Source organism: Pseudochaenichthys georgianus, chromosome 16, assembly GCF_902827115.2.
Source record: "Pseudochaenichthys georgianus chromosome 16, fPseGeo1.2, whole genome shotgun sequence".
Classification (NCBI taxonomy): domain Eukaryota; kingdom Metazoa; phylum Chordata; class Actinopteri; order Perciformes; family Channichthyidae; genus Pseudochaenichthys; species Pseudochaenichthys georgianus.
The window spans coordinates 38,816,975-38,831,701 of NC_047518.2; the positions used below are offsets into that span (position 1 = coordinate 38,816,975).

Below are 14,727 nucleotides of genomic sequence, written 5' to 3' on the forward strand. Positions count from 1 at the left end.
GAATCCACGAGGATGTCAACAATCCTGTGGGAGCCATCAGTCAACTAAAACACTGCCATTCAAGCACATCTTTAAAACTGAGCATCCTATCACAAATGCCACCGTTCAACAACAACAACAACAACACACTCTAGTTTCCAAATCTTCCCAAACACAGCATGGATTTTGAATCTTCAAACTACACCTGTTCTTGTTAATCTTCTTCATGTCACTCATGCATATTTATCATGTTAAATTGAAGCTGCTCTGCTGTTACATCAAAGCAGCCAAATGTAACTCAGGTTGATTCAAGCTTCACCAGCAGCAGATTTGCACAGAATTCAACACACAATTGACTGCGTTATTGTGCAGAATTCTTCAATATTAAATGGTCTTTTATACTTCCATGTAATGATCTTAATTGTTAAATAACACTTTTGACCCTACCATCTTTTATAATGCAAGTAAAATGCAGTTTTTTGAGTATATTTTCTGATAGTAATTGTGATCGAGTAATTTTTTTTTGTGTTTGCATCTTGTCTCTTCACTTTATCAACATTTTGTTAGGGTCATTCTATCTAAAGACACGTGGTTTGGTTTTCTTGTGAAAGCCAAATCCAATAACTGTGGTTGTGAACCAAACCATCTGCACACCAGCAAATGTAAAAGTTGTATAAATAATACAATTTCCTGGCAGGCAGTATATCGACCACAATACCTGGAGTTACTTTTCCCAGAGCCCTGATTGGTCACAAAAAACCTTTGGGGCGTGTACAGGATGGAAAGATGAGCATATAAACCAGGTCTGCAGGTGAAGGCTATCATCGACAGAATCACTCAGCAACCATGAGGTCTCTGGTATTCGTTCTGCTCATCGGAGCTGCCTGTAAGCATATATTTCCCTGCTGTGTTTTAATAATTTAATTTAATTAAAATAAAAGTCACTTTTTCTAACTATTGAGTCTTCTGTGTGTTTTATCAGTTGCGACGGAGGAGGACAAGATCGTCGGAGGGAAGGAGTGCACTCCCTACTCCCAGGCCCATCAGGTGTCTCTGAACTCTGGCTACCACTTCTGTGGAGGCTCCCTGGTCAACGCGAACTGGGTGGTGTCTGCCGCTCACTGCTACAAGACGTAAGTCACATCTCATATTACGAAGACAAGATTTTGACTACTTTTAACAGGCATTATGAAACTTAATTGCCACTCAACCGCTCTTTCCTCCCCAGCCGTGTGGAGGTTCAGTTGGGAGAGCACAACCTTAGAGTCACCGAGGGAAAGGAGCAGTACATCAGCTCCTCCCGTGTCATCCGTCACCCCAACTACAACCCCTACAACATCGACAATGACATCATGCTGATCAAGCTGAGCAAGCCCGCCACCCTCAACCAGTTCGTGAAGCCTGTGGCTCTGCCCAGAAGTTGTGCCCCCGCTGGCACCATGTGCACCGTCTCCGGCTGGGGAAGCACCCAGAGCTCCAGTGAGAAAGACCTACATTTTAACAGCTGGAGTTACACTATGTTTTCATTTTTATTTGTGCTATTCTAACCCTTTTCCACCCTCTTTGTTTGATGTGTTACAGCCGCTGACAAGAACAAGCTGCAGTGCCTGAACATCCCCATCCTGTCCGACAGGGACTGTGATAACTCTTACCCCGGCATGATCACTGATGCCATGTTCTGCGCTGGATACCTGGAGGGAGGCAAGGACTCTTGCCAGGTGTGTAACAAAAACACTACTTTTCATATTCCAGTGCTCCAAATCCAGAATATTATTACATTTCTTCACAAATGAATTCTCTCTCAGGGAGACTCTGGTGGACCCGTCGTGTGCAACGGTGAGCTGCAGGGTGTTGTCTCCTGGGGCTACGGATGTGCTCAGAAGGACAACCCCGGTGTCTACGCCAAGGTAAACCCAAAAGATCTCTACAATAGATGATCTATCTGCAAAATAAACTTATATTTTAATTTTGGAATTCAAAGTTTAATATTCCGAACAAACCTCATTGTTTCTCTATTCACAGGTCTGCCTCTTCAACGATTGGCTGGAGACCACCATGGCCAGCTATTAAGTCTGATCCTGCGACCATTTTACTCTGCTGCCTTTCTTCCATCATTCCATCTTTCATCATAACTCCACCATTGTTGTTGAGTTTTGAATAATGTGCAATCTGAGTAAATAAAATCCTATACCTTGACTTTTAAATCGTGTTTTTCTCAGTTTGTTGTTTGTGTTTGTGTACATCATATCTTCTTCGGAGTAGTATAATGTTTACTGGGATTTTTGGGATACAGTAAAAACAAGGCAATTACTACTTATCTTATATAGATACAAAGGTTTAACTCTCCTAAATTGATTTCTTTATCAACAACAATACATATTTGTCCAGTGTACCTTATTATTAGATTTAGATATTCAGCAACTGGCTGGGGAACACAACTAAGGGATCCAAACAAGCAAATTCATTCCAACAGCTCAACATAATCTGGATCCATTAGTAATATGACAAATTAACAATTTGGAATAATATCTAAGAATTAATTATAAAGCTGGAGTGTGAAAAAAACATCACGGTGGCCAATACCAGACCACCAACTGGTCCAATCCATCTCACTGGATGACTTGTGGCAGGTATTGTCGATAAGATTGTCGATAAGATCTCAAATACTTAAGTACAGTTTACCGGACCCACTATCGTTGCAAATTGGACTGCATTTTTTCAATTTCCGTGCTTTATTGCCATGCCATGCCGTGGGTTATTAACAGGATTGCAACAGTCCACATTACGAGTATAATATTTCTCTCTCTCAGCAGGACTCACATTTCACCGCATGGAAATTGAAATTGAAATATCACATTCCTTAATGTATGTCATGTTAAATCTGTCGTTAAGCGAGATCTAAAAAAGGGGGAGCAGGTCTGATTGGGGGTCAAATCGTACCACAGCCTGGGAGCTGCTACAGCAAAAACCCTGTCCCCCTACTGGTTCAACCTTGACCTCCAACTACAAGGAGAAATATCTCAGTAGACCTCAGTGACCTTGAGGATGTATAGGATTGTAGAAGTTTTGCCAGGTAAGGCAAGGCAAGTTTATTTATATAGCACTTTTCCCCTAGTTTTGCTGATATAGGCTTAGTTTGTCGGGGGACATCTTACTTCTTCCTTCTCTCTGTCTATACCTGTGTACTCTCATGTTCCGATTAACCCACCTTCCCCAAATGTCTTTCTTTTTGGTGTCTATATACGCCGGGATCCGGAGTCATGGATGATCCTGCGGTTCTGTGTCCTGGATCGCGAGCCCTTGATCGCGGTTGTGGCTGTGGTCCTGGATCATCGGTCCTGGATGGATATCCTCGTGGATTCATCTTCCTAGTATACACACATGCATTTCCAAACATTTGGACTACCTATGTTGCAAATGTATTATCTTTTCAATTTACACACGGCATCTATTGCATGTCTGTCCGTCCTGGGAGAGGGATCCCTCCTCTGTTGCTCTCCCTGAGGTTTTTCCCTTTAAACTGTGGGTTTTCTTCGGAAGTTTTTCCTTGTACGATGTGAGGGTCTAAGGACAGAGGGTGTCGTATTGTCATACTGATATTCTGTACACACTGTGAAGACCACTGAGACAAATGTAACATTTGTGATATTGGGCTATATAAATAAACATTGATTGATTGATTGATTTTCAACACAAGGCAATTCAAAGTGCTTTACAAAAAAAAAAGGTAAGGTGGACCAAACCATTAAGAGCTTTGTAGGCAAACAATACCGTTTTAAATTTGATTCTAAACTTTATCGGTAGCCAGTGTAGAGATGCGAGTACAGGTGTAATGTGCTCATGCATTTGGTTCTCGTAAGATGGCGTGCAGCAGCATTCTGAACAAGCTTTGAGCGGGTGATGGTGGCCTGGCTAAATCCAACATAGAGGGCATTACAGTAATCAAGTTTAATAATCTAATCCGGATCAATCTGTACACCCAGATTAGTAACAGTGGGTTTCATATATGGGATTAGAGAATCAAGCACAAGTGGGGCATTGGGGCCTCCACTGGGTCCAAACATTATCACTTCTGTCATTTTTTTATTAAAATGGAAAAAGTTCAAGGCCATCCAGGCTCTGATGTCCTGCAGACAAACAGACAGACATTGCAAAGAGCTGTATTCTTTCATTTTCAGGGGCAATACGATTTGGGAATCATCTGCATAAAAATGAAATGAGACGCTATATTTTTTAATGATAGGTACGGGGGAAATAAAATGGGCCCAAGCATGGAGCCTTGGGGTACCCCATATTTGTCTTGTCAATGCAATTTAAAGTTAGACTTATAACAAGGAAGTAAATATACAAACAAACTAAATTAAAACAATACAGTTTTATCCATTGTTCATGAGTTGATGTTGAGGATACATACATCTAAAAACGTATACAATTTAAAATATATGATTTTTTCTTAATAATTATCACTTCACTTGCACTTGTATTAATAAATATGTTTAACTCTTAGAGCAGCAGAACATTGCTGCAATATAACCTTATAAAAGAGAGACCATCAGTGGTTAAAGTAAAAGTATATTTGATTTTCTTCTTCATTTGGGTGCTTTGTATGACCAATGTGGACTAAGAAAAAAACGAATTAACACATTTCTTTCATTAGGCATCTCTATAATAATAGTTTTAGGTTTCGTCCTCAAGTTTTTGTTGCCTTGCCTCTGATTTTAAGTAATTATTCATGCTGTATTGTCCTTATGATACTAGTATGTGCAGTTGATATTAATAAGTACTTGGTTACTTGGTCTAGTATGCATAGAAAGATATTACAGCTTCTTACATTTATTTAACTAAAATGGAACATTTTATACTGATAGTTCAAAGAAAACTATTTCACTTTCACTATTACATTTGTTACAAGTAGAATGACTTACTACTTATAATGCGTTATTTTAAATTCAAGGTGCAGACTGACAATGAAAGGTATTTTGGCTGATAAACTAAATTCATGTTGGAGTTGTGCATGTAAGGTTTCAGCGTTAGAGTCTGTGAGCTTATTGTTTTGTGTTTATTCTGGTGGCCTTGCAGTTTTTTTTTATGTTGACTCTGTCCTCTCGTTTCAGGTGTCATCACTTCCTGTGGTGGTGTGTCACTTGTCAGCTTGATAGTGATCTCCTGTTCTGGATTGTTTGCACCTGTGCCTCATTAACTGTTGTGTATATGTAGCCCTGTTTTTCTGTTGTCTTTTGTCGGTTCGTCTTGTCTCAACACTAAGTCCATGTCTGTATTTCCTCGTGTAACTTTGAGCAACCTAGTCGAGCCTAGTGAACTTTTGAGTGTCCTAGTAGATCCTAGATACCTTTGTACTTTGAGAAGTCTTTTTTATATTAAAAGATAGTTCTGAAGTCAAGAAAGAATCGTGCATCTGAGTTCTTGTGAGTCCACCGTGTCAGAACGAACCGACCAAACAAGATGGACTCAGCCGATTCCACCGTGTTAAAGACGGCTTTGCAGGCGCTAGGAACACGCCTGCATCACCATGAGGAACAGCTGACAACAATGAACCAGGGGGTTCAGGACTTAAATGCCCGTCAGCAACACTTCCAGTCAACAGTGACAACGGAAATAAATCACCTGGCGGAAAAGATGCGTGACATACTTACGCACCTCGAGGCACGTCCTGCTGTTCCTGCGGCAGAGTTTTCCGGTCCAGCGGAGGTCGGGTTTGCTGAGATCCCTGTTCAAATACCCATGCCATCGTCTTCACTCCGCCTCGCTTCACCGGAGAAGTTCTCCGGGGATTCTGGAAACTGTCGTCCATTCCTGATACAGTGCGATCTCCATTTCAAACATCAGCCCGCAGCATTTCCCACAGATCAAGCTAAGGTAGCTTTCATAGTATCTCACTTGACGGGAAGAGCAGGAGCCTGGGCAACAGCTGAATGGGCCCGAGACTCGCCTGTTTGCCAGTCGTTAAGGGTATTCATGGATTCTATGAAAAACATTTTTGACCAGACAGTACCCGGGAGAGAGTCAGCGAGAGCCCTGGTGAACATCAAACAACGGCAGAGGAGAGTGGCGGATTACGCGATCGAATTCCGGACCCTGGCAGCGGAGAGTGGATGGAACTCAGCGGCTGGTGGCGAAGTCTATAGGGACTTGGCTTGGCAACTGGAAGGTCACCAGTTCAAGTCCCGGCAAGACCAAGTGCTACCGAGGTGTCCCTGAGCAAGGCACCGTTCCCTACACTGCTCCCCGGGCGCTGTTCAAGAATGGCTGCCCACTGCTCCTAACACTAGGATGGGTCAAATGCAGAGAAACAATTTCCCCACGGGGATTAATAAAGTATATCAATCAATCAATCTTTTTGATGCGTTTCTGCATGGATTAGCGGATCCCATAAAGGATCAGTTAGCTCCATTAGAGTTGCCTGTAGAATTGGACTCGCTCATCGCCATGGTTATCCAGGTGGACCAACGTCTAGCAGAGAGACGTCGGGAGAAAACAGCTTTCATTCCACTGTTCGGACGGGAGTTACAGATGGAACACTACGGTTGGCGGAGTAATACCCGGACTTCGTCTCCAGAGCGACCAGCGCCCCCTAGCGCCGCGGAGGAACAGATGCAGCTCGGAAGAGCCAAACTCACTCCGGAGGAACGTCAGCGCCGCCTACGGGAGCGGCTGTGTTTCTACTGCGGCCAGCAGGGTCATGTTCTGGCAGCCTGTCGGGCAAAAGATCAGGCTCATCAGCGGGAAGAGGGACGCTGGTGAGCCGAGTGACTTCTTTCAACCCTTCCTCGAGAAGACTGACTCAGGTACAAATGAAACTGAATGATAAAACTGTGACTCAGGATGCATTAATTGATTCTGGGGCTGATGAGAGCTTGTTAGACTGGGAGCTGGCTAAAGAGTTGAACTTAAACATTGTCCTTTTAGATCAGACATTAGAGGCTAGCGCGTTGGATGGCCGCCTGTTATGTACAGTTACTCATCGCACGGAACCCATAGAAATTGTCATAGATCAGGAGCACTGTGAGCGTATTAGCTTTCATTTATTTAACTCAGCTCAACAGCCTCTCATTTTGGGTTACCCGTGGCTTGTTAAACATAACCCTCACATGGACTGGCTTACAGGAAAGGTTAAGGGGTGGGGGAGTGAGTGCTCTCGTTCATGTTTAGCCTCTCATACAGTTTCGAGTGGACCGCCCAGATCTGGGAACTTTAAACAGGCGTCAGATAGGGACAGTGTCACTTCTTCTAAACATTCTGACTTTCCTGACTTATCCAAAGTGCCAGAGTGTTACCTTGACATTAAGGAGGTGTTTAACAAGACACGAGCTACTTCCTTGCCTCCCCATAGACCGTATGATTGCCCCATAGACCTTCTCTCGGGCTCTACTATCCCCAAAGGACGGTTGTATTCTCTCTCTGGTCCTGAAAGGGAGGCCATGGAAGAGTATATCGGATCATCACTCAAAGCTGGCTTGATTCGGCCATCATCATCCCCAGCAGCAGCAGGTTTCTTTTTTGTAGGGAAAAAGGACGGTTCATTAAGGCCCTGTATTGATTACAGTCCACTTAATCAGATCACAGTTAAGAACAGATATCCCCTTCCACTCATCTCTACGGCATTCGATCTGTTACAGGGAGCCAAGATATTCACCAAGCTTGACTTAAGGAATGCGTATCATCTTGTGCGCATCCGGGAGGGGGATGAGTGGAAAACAGGTTTCAATACACCTACGGGACATTATGAATATTTGGTAATGCCTTTTGGACTTTGCAATGCACCTGCTGTTTTCCAAGCCCTCATTAATGATGTGTTACGAGATTTCCTGAATGTTTTCTGTTTTGTGTATCTCGATGATATTCTCATCTTTTCCCCAGATAAGAAAACTCATGTTAACCATGTTCACCTTGTTCTTCAGAGACTCCTGGCTAACCATTTGTTTGTAAAGGCCGAAAAATGCGAGTTTCATGTGAACTCTGTGGCATTTTTGGGCTTTGTGATTTCCCCTAACAAGGTGGAAATGGACCCAGCTAAGGTCAGTGACGTGGCTAATTGGCCCACGCCAGACTCTAGAAAGAAAGTTCAGCAATTCCTGGGGTTTGCTAACTTTTACAGACGGTTCATACGCAATTTCAGTGCTATTGCCTCTCCTCTCCATGCCCTTACCTCTCCCCATGTTCAGTTTGTGTGGAATCCACAGGCAGAGAAATCTTTCCTGGAACTGAAGAGGAGGTTCACCACAGCTCCCATCCTGACGGTACCTGATCGCCACCGACAGTTTGTGGTGGAAGTGGACGCCTCCAACGACGGCGTTGGAGCTATACTGTCTCAGAGGTCAGCGGGGGACAATAAGCTTCATCCTTGTGCATATCTCTCCCGTAAGCTATCTTCTGCTGAGAGGAATTACGACGTGGGAAATCGGGAACTGTTGGCGGTGAAGATTGCTTTGGAGGAGTGGCGGCACTGGTTGGAGGGAGCGGAGCAGGATTTCCTGGTCTGGACGGATCATAAAAACCTCCAATACATCAGGAAGGTCAAACGTCTGAACTCTAGGCAGGCCAGATGGGCTTTGTTCTTTAACAGATTTAGGTTCACTCTGTCATATCGACCTGGTTCGCAGAATGGAAAGCCTGATGCACTCTCCAGAATGTATGATCCTGAGCCATCCCCCAAGAGTCCAGACCCCATTCTGCGGCCAGACCGAGTGATAGGGAGGGTGACCTGGCCCATTGAAGCCAAGGTCAAACAGGCAAACGTTGGAAATCCTGTCCCAAGAGGGTGTCCTCAGAATCGCTTGTTTGTGCCGGAGCAACTTCGATCTCAAGTTGTTCATTGGGCCCATACGTCTGTACTTACCTGTCATCCTGGAAACAAAAGGACCCTGTTCATGGTGAGACACAGATTCTGGTGGCCGGGGATGTGGAAGGATGTTGCAGAATATGTGGCGGCATGTCCTGTGTGCGCCAGGAACAAAACTTCTCGGCAAGCTGCGGCAGGTCTTCTCCAACCTCTGCCCATTCCCAACAGACCATGGTCTCACATTGCGTTGGATTTTGTGACGGGATTACCAACATCGGCAGGTAATACCACCATACTCACTGTGATTGATCGTTTTTCTAAAATGGCACACTTTGTCGCCATGCCCAAGTTACCTAATGCCAAAGAAACAGCAGAGGCCATGTTGTCCCATGTGTTCAGGATCCATGGTTTCCCCAGTGATGTCGTTTCAGACCGAGGCCCTCAGTTCATGTCACGTTTTTGGAAGGAGTTTTGTCACCTAATCCAAGCCACTGTTAGTCTGACCTCCGGATACCACCCACAGTCGAATGGACAAGCGGAGAGGATGAATCAGGATTTGGAGACCTGTTTGAGATGTCTAGCGTCCGAGAAACCTACCACCTGGAGTAAGAATCTGATTTGGGTGGAGTATGCGCACAACACTTACCATCAGCCCATGCTCTGGTTCGCCGCTGCCGTCGGGTCTGGGCGGGAGTTCGCCATATGTTGCAGAGGAGTGCCGTTCACATGAAGGTATTGGCCGACCGGAAACGACGTCCAGCCCCCAAGTACCAGGCCGGACAACGAGTGTGGCTATCTACCAAGGATCTTCCTCTCCATGTCGCCTCCAGGAAGCTGGCTCCCCGTTGATGATCCTTTTCCCATAGCCAAAGTGATTAACCCTGTTGCTGTCCGTTTATGTCTTCCAAAGTCCATCAAGGTCCACCCCACGTTTCATGTCAGCAAGTTGAAACCAGTCAAAGAGAGCAGACTGGTCCCCGCCTCCACGCCCCCTCCACCTCCCCGGATTGTCGACGGGGGTCAAGTATACACTGTGGACAAAATACTGTCTGAAAGGAAGAGGGGCAGAGGTAGACAGTTCCTGGTCGACTGGGTAGGGTACGGATTAGAGGAGAGGTGCTGGATCCCAGGCAGCTTCATTGTGGACAAGACCCTTATATCTGACTTTGATAGAGAACAGTCTCAGGCTTCAGGGACGTCTGGAGACGTCCGTAAGAGGGGGGGTACTGTAAGGTTTCAGCGTTAGAGTCTGTGAGCTTATTGTTTTGTGTTTATTCTGGTGGCCTTGCAGTTTTATTTTGATGTTGACTCTGTCCTCTCGTTTCAGGTGTCATCACTTCCTGTGGTGGTGTGTCACTTGTCAGCTTGATAGTGATCTCCTGTTCTGGATTGTTTGCACCTGTGCCTCATTAACTGTTGTGTATATGTAGCCCTGTTTTTCTGTTGTCTTTTGTCGGTTCGTCTTGTCTCAACACTAAGTCCATGTCTGTATTTCCTCGTGTAACTTTGAGCAACCTAGTCGAGCCTAGTGAACTTTTGAGTGTCCTAGTAGATCCTAGATACCTTTGTACTTTGAGAAGTCTTTTTTATATTAAAAGATAGTTCTGAAGTCAAGAAAGAATCGTGCATCTGAGTTCTTGTGAGTCCACCGTGTCAGTGCAAAGGTCAGCTATGATTCATATGAAGTCGGCAAGAACTAATATTGAGAATAAAGTAATTATTTGTCTCAAAAGAGTATATTTTGGGATTTATGCAACTCTGCAATAGGCTGTTCTGCATGGAAAGAATGATTTATTTTTCTTATTTTAAGTAAATTATTCTGGTAATACTTTTCTACTTTTACAGAGATATCATTTAAGTTGCAGAACTTTTACTCTAAATATGGTTCGTTCTTACTCAAGCACTGCTTTCTAACTATTTATTGAATTTGAAAAAAAGACAACAAATAGTTTTCAAGGTAAGTAACAGATGCCGAAAAACCCACACCTGTGAGATACAGTGTCCATACATCTAAGTATAGAGGGGACCTGTGTACCTATGAAATCTGACCAGAGAAATAAAAGCCAACTTTAAGAGGTAAGTATAAGACATATTGTAAGAATCACTCATTGTGAAAAAGGTTTACAAAGCAGGCTTGCATTTAAATAGATGATTTTGTATAAGCCAAAGTGGTTCTAAATCAAACTCCATATACTGCTGACTAGCAAAACATTATGTTCTAAAGCTAGATCATTTATTTTGCATCGAAAACCATAATTTTACTGAGAAATAGATACATTGAAAAGTTTTTTTCTGTAATTCTGGAAATGAATCACCTAACTCCAACCTCCTGCAGCAGAGATTGGCTCCTTGCTGACCAATGAGGAGGGCCAGACAGCAGGGCAGCCCTCCTGACTGAGGATATAAACCAGGTCTGCAGGTGAAGGCTATCATCGACAGAATCACACAGCAACCATGATGTCTCTGGTCTTCATTCTGCTCATCGGAGCTGCCTGTGAGTGTGAAGATCTTATCGAGCCAGATTGCCTTCCTTTCTGCTGACAGTCTTTGGGCCTTTATCCCAAAACTTAGTTCAGAATAACCAGAGCATGTGCCTAAAGCCAAGGATTTCTTTTAATTAGAGAACAGCTCTTGCAGCTTTGTCAAACCTCAGTACTCAAATGAACAATGTGCACGACATTCAAATAGATTTTTTTAAAGAGTAGTATCAAAAAACTAAAACTAATTCTGATGTGTGTTTTCTCAGTTGCCACGGAGGAGGACAAGATCGTCGGAGGGAAGGAGTGCACTCCCTACTCCATGCCCCATCAGGTGTCTCTGAACTCTGGCTACCACTTCTGTGGAGGCTCCCTGGTCAACGAGAACTGGGTGGTGTCTGCTGCTCACTGCTACAAGTCGTAAGCACATTCCTCATGTTTTCCAGGGTCATAGGACTGATTTATTAATACGAGGCGTATACAGACAATATGTAATGCTAACTTTTCTGTCTTCTGTCACTAATCCACCGTTTTCCATTTGCTTTTAGCCGTGTGGAGGTTCATTTGGGAGAGCACAACCTTAGAGTCAAGGAGGGAAACGAGCAGTTCATCAGCTCCTCCCGTGTCATCCGTCACCCCAACTATAACTCCTACAACATCGACAATGACATCATGCTGATCAAGCTGAGCACGCCCGCTACCCTCAACCAGTACGTTCAGGCCGTGGCTCTGCCCAGCAGCTGTGCCCCCGCTGGCACCATGTGCACCGTCTCCGGCTGGGGAAGCACCCAGAGCTCCTGTGAGTAACACCCACATTTAAACAGCTAGGAGTCACACTATGTTGTTTTTTTTCATTTTTGCTATTCTAACCCTTTTCCACCCACATTGTTTGAACAGCCGCTGACGGCAACAAGCTGCAGTGCCTGAACATCCCCATCCTGTCCGACAGGGACTGTGATAACTCTTACCCTGGTCAGATCACTGATGCTATGTTCTGCGCTGGATACCTTGAGGGAGGCAAGGACTCTTGCCAGGTGTGTAACAAAACAACTCTCTCCTTTTCCTATACCAATGCATCTTAGTTGCCAATACAGTATATTTGGGAATTTCTTCACATATGAATTCTCTCTCAGGGAGACTCTGGTGGACCCGTCGTGTGCAATGGTGAGCTGCAGGGTGTTGTGTCCTGGGGCTACGGATGTGCTCAGAAGGACAACCCCGGTGTCTACGCCAAGGTAAACCAAAAATATTTCTACAATAGACAATATGAAACTTATATTTCACAATGAGCATCCCCAGTAAAAATGTATCATATTTGCTACTTTTCTAACAAACCTCCTCGTGTCTCCATTCACAGGTCTGCCTCTTCAACGATTGGCTGGAGACAACCATGGCCAACTATTAAGATTGATTCTGCGATCACCATCTTACTCTGCTGCCTTTCTTCCATCCTTCTAACTCCACTGTTGTTGTTGAGTTTTGAATAATGCGCAATCTGAGTCAATAAAGTCCTACACCTTGACTTTAAAATCATGTTTCCCTCAGTTTGTTATTTTATCATATCTTCTTCACAATACTTTAAAATGACTTGCTTCCTGGGATTTTTGGGAAACATCCAAATTGTTGAAATAGAAAATAAAATATGCTACACAACCTTTTGCAAGTAATGAGTATAATTGTTGTTGTTTTTTAATACCAATACATCTTTGTCCAATTTACCTTATTATTAGGTCTGTATCTTTAAACACTGGCTCAGGAACACCTCAAAGTTATCAAACAAGAAAGTACATTCAATCAGCACAACGTCATTTTGTACCATCATGTACAATCTGGCAATCAAACAATATAAAGCAAATGATTTGTTCATACATTATGGGAAATAATATCTAACAATGAATTCCATAGCCAGGGTGTGAAACAAACGGCACAGACCAATAACAGACCACCAGCTGGTCCAATCCATACCATTGGCTGACTTTGAAAAAAGGATAAAATTGGAAAGAATTCTATAATTCTAAAATATAGATAAAAAAATAAAATCTATTAACATAATACACATAAATATGTTTTCTGGATTTATGGGTCATGAGTTGATGTCGAGGACATCTAAATACTTCTTATTAATCATCACTTTATTTGCACTTGTATGAGCATATACATACACTTTTGTTTGACTCTTAATGGTCTCCTATCATGCAAATTGCAGTTTTGTATGTCTTTTATACATAAATATGTGTCCCCGGTAGGGGTTTCACAACTACCTATATTTACTAGTCGACAAGTTTTTCAAAATAGTAGTCGACTAGTTGTTACGTCATAATAAAGACACACAAAGAGAGGTGTAAAACTGTATTTTGTATTGCAATTCATACAGTTACGTTAAACACTGTAACAAAGCAGCATTTTAATTTGTGTTACATGCTGTTACATGGCAGATTAAATTAAAAACAATAACTGGACTCACCAAATCTACTGCAAAAACACTGTTAAGAACATAAATGCAACATAAATCCACTGCGCATTGCGCAACACTTTACTCACTGTCACTGTCCTCCTCGATAACGATGTCCACCCTTCCAGGTTTTTTGGTTTGCATTAAGGAAGACAAAAGCATCAACATGTGAGGGAAGGAGGCTTGACCGCTGTCAGGTGACAGTGTAGCCTTCCAGGGAAAACATCCATTCACTTGGGATGCTGGTGGCCAGCCAGGTAGCTCCTGGAAAGCTTGGCTAAACGGGGGAAGCGGTTTGCGCCCACCACTTCAGAGGGTTATCCATTGTGGGGATATGGGGTGTCTGCTGGCAGTAATCCTGTAGCTCATCCGCGCCACTGTTGACCCGTTTTTTCTTGTTGCTCTCGAAATGAGGTCCAAACAGCTGTTCAAATGGGAGGTGCTAGTGGAACACGCTCGTGAACTTTTAGTTCAGCTAAAACTGAAACTGTAGTGCGCATAATTGCGGCGCATTTGCGCATAAGATGAGGATCCCTGAATGTCAGACGTGTTTTGCTGGAGCATTTTGCAGCACCTCAGCGCCAATGTCGGCATCCTCATCTCCCACGTTTGTCTCCATTTTGGTCACGACTAGTTGACTAGGGCCTACAGCACCAACTAGTGGTAGAGGTAGTCCACTAGTCGACTAGTCGATTAGTTGACCCTCTCTCTTTTCCTCCTTAAACACATCTCTAAAAACTGGGGTACAACGGAGCTGATCCAGATTTGTTGCCGATATTACGTAATATCGGGAATGTGGGCTGGCTTTACGCCCACGGCCCTATCAGAAACAATGCGCGATGTGTTTTGGAAGTAATATGGTCTGTTTACATTAGCAAGCATCGCTACTCAACTTGTAGTAAACCCGCAAAAGAAAAAGCATTTGACTTCCATACTGTTTCAGAAAGAATCCTTGATGTGGTTTGGAACATAACATGGCGTGTAATCACGGCAGCGTTTAGCTGAGTATCAGTGCAGAA

The 14,727-nt window shown here is 43.6% G+C and overlaps 2 protein-coding genes across 3 annotated transcripts in view; one reads left to right on the forward strand and one right to left on the reverse strand.

Moving 5' to 3' along the window:
• The window catches only part of LOC117461552 (trypsin-1-like), a 28,378-nt gene extending 14,492 nt beyond the window's left edge, over positions 1-13,886 (reverse strand). Inside the window, exon 1 of one of the 2 annotated variants that reach the window (XM_071205958.1) lies at positions 13,798-13,886. The gene's annotated coding sequence lies outside the window, so the exon portion shown is untranslated. The remainder of the gene's footprint in view (positions 1-13,797) is intronic. The other variant, XM_034103479.2, reaches the window with a different exon arrangement.
• Positions 809-12,759, forward strand: LOC117460694 (uncharacterized). The gene is made up of 15 exons (XM_071206073.1): positions 809-865; positions 962-1,112; positions 1,208-1,458; positions 1,561-1,697; positions 1,785-1,886; positions 2,002-2,037; positions 7,899-8,015; positions 8,208-8,729; positions 9,690-9,990; positions 11,199-11,273; positions 11,526-11,676; positions 11,805-12,055; positions 12,154-12,290; positions 12,390-12,491; positions 12,614-12,759. The coding sequence occupies exons 1-15, from the start codon at positions 826-828 to the stop codon at positions 12,659-12,661; spliced, it is 2,421 nt and encodes an 806-aa protein (XP_071062174.1). The 5' UTR covers positions 809-825; the 3' UTR covers positions 12,662-12,759.
• Positions 13,887-14,727: the final 841 nt, after the last annotated feature.

Excerpts from the sequence above, each read along its gene's own strand:
- LOC117460694 (XM_071206073.1), top strand. The coding sequence starts at position 826 with ATGAGGTCTCTGGTATTCGTTCTGCTCATCGGAGCTGCCT. Across the intron at positions 1,113-1,207 it reads GCCGCTCACTGCTACAAGAC|CCGTGTGGAGGTTCAGTTGG; the intron begins GTAAGTCACATC and ends TTTCCTCCCCAG. Across the intron at positions 11,274-11,525 it reads TCTGCTCATCGGAGCTGCCT|TTGCCACGGAGGAGGACAAG; the intron begins GTGAGTGTGAAG and ends GTGTTTTCTCAG.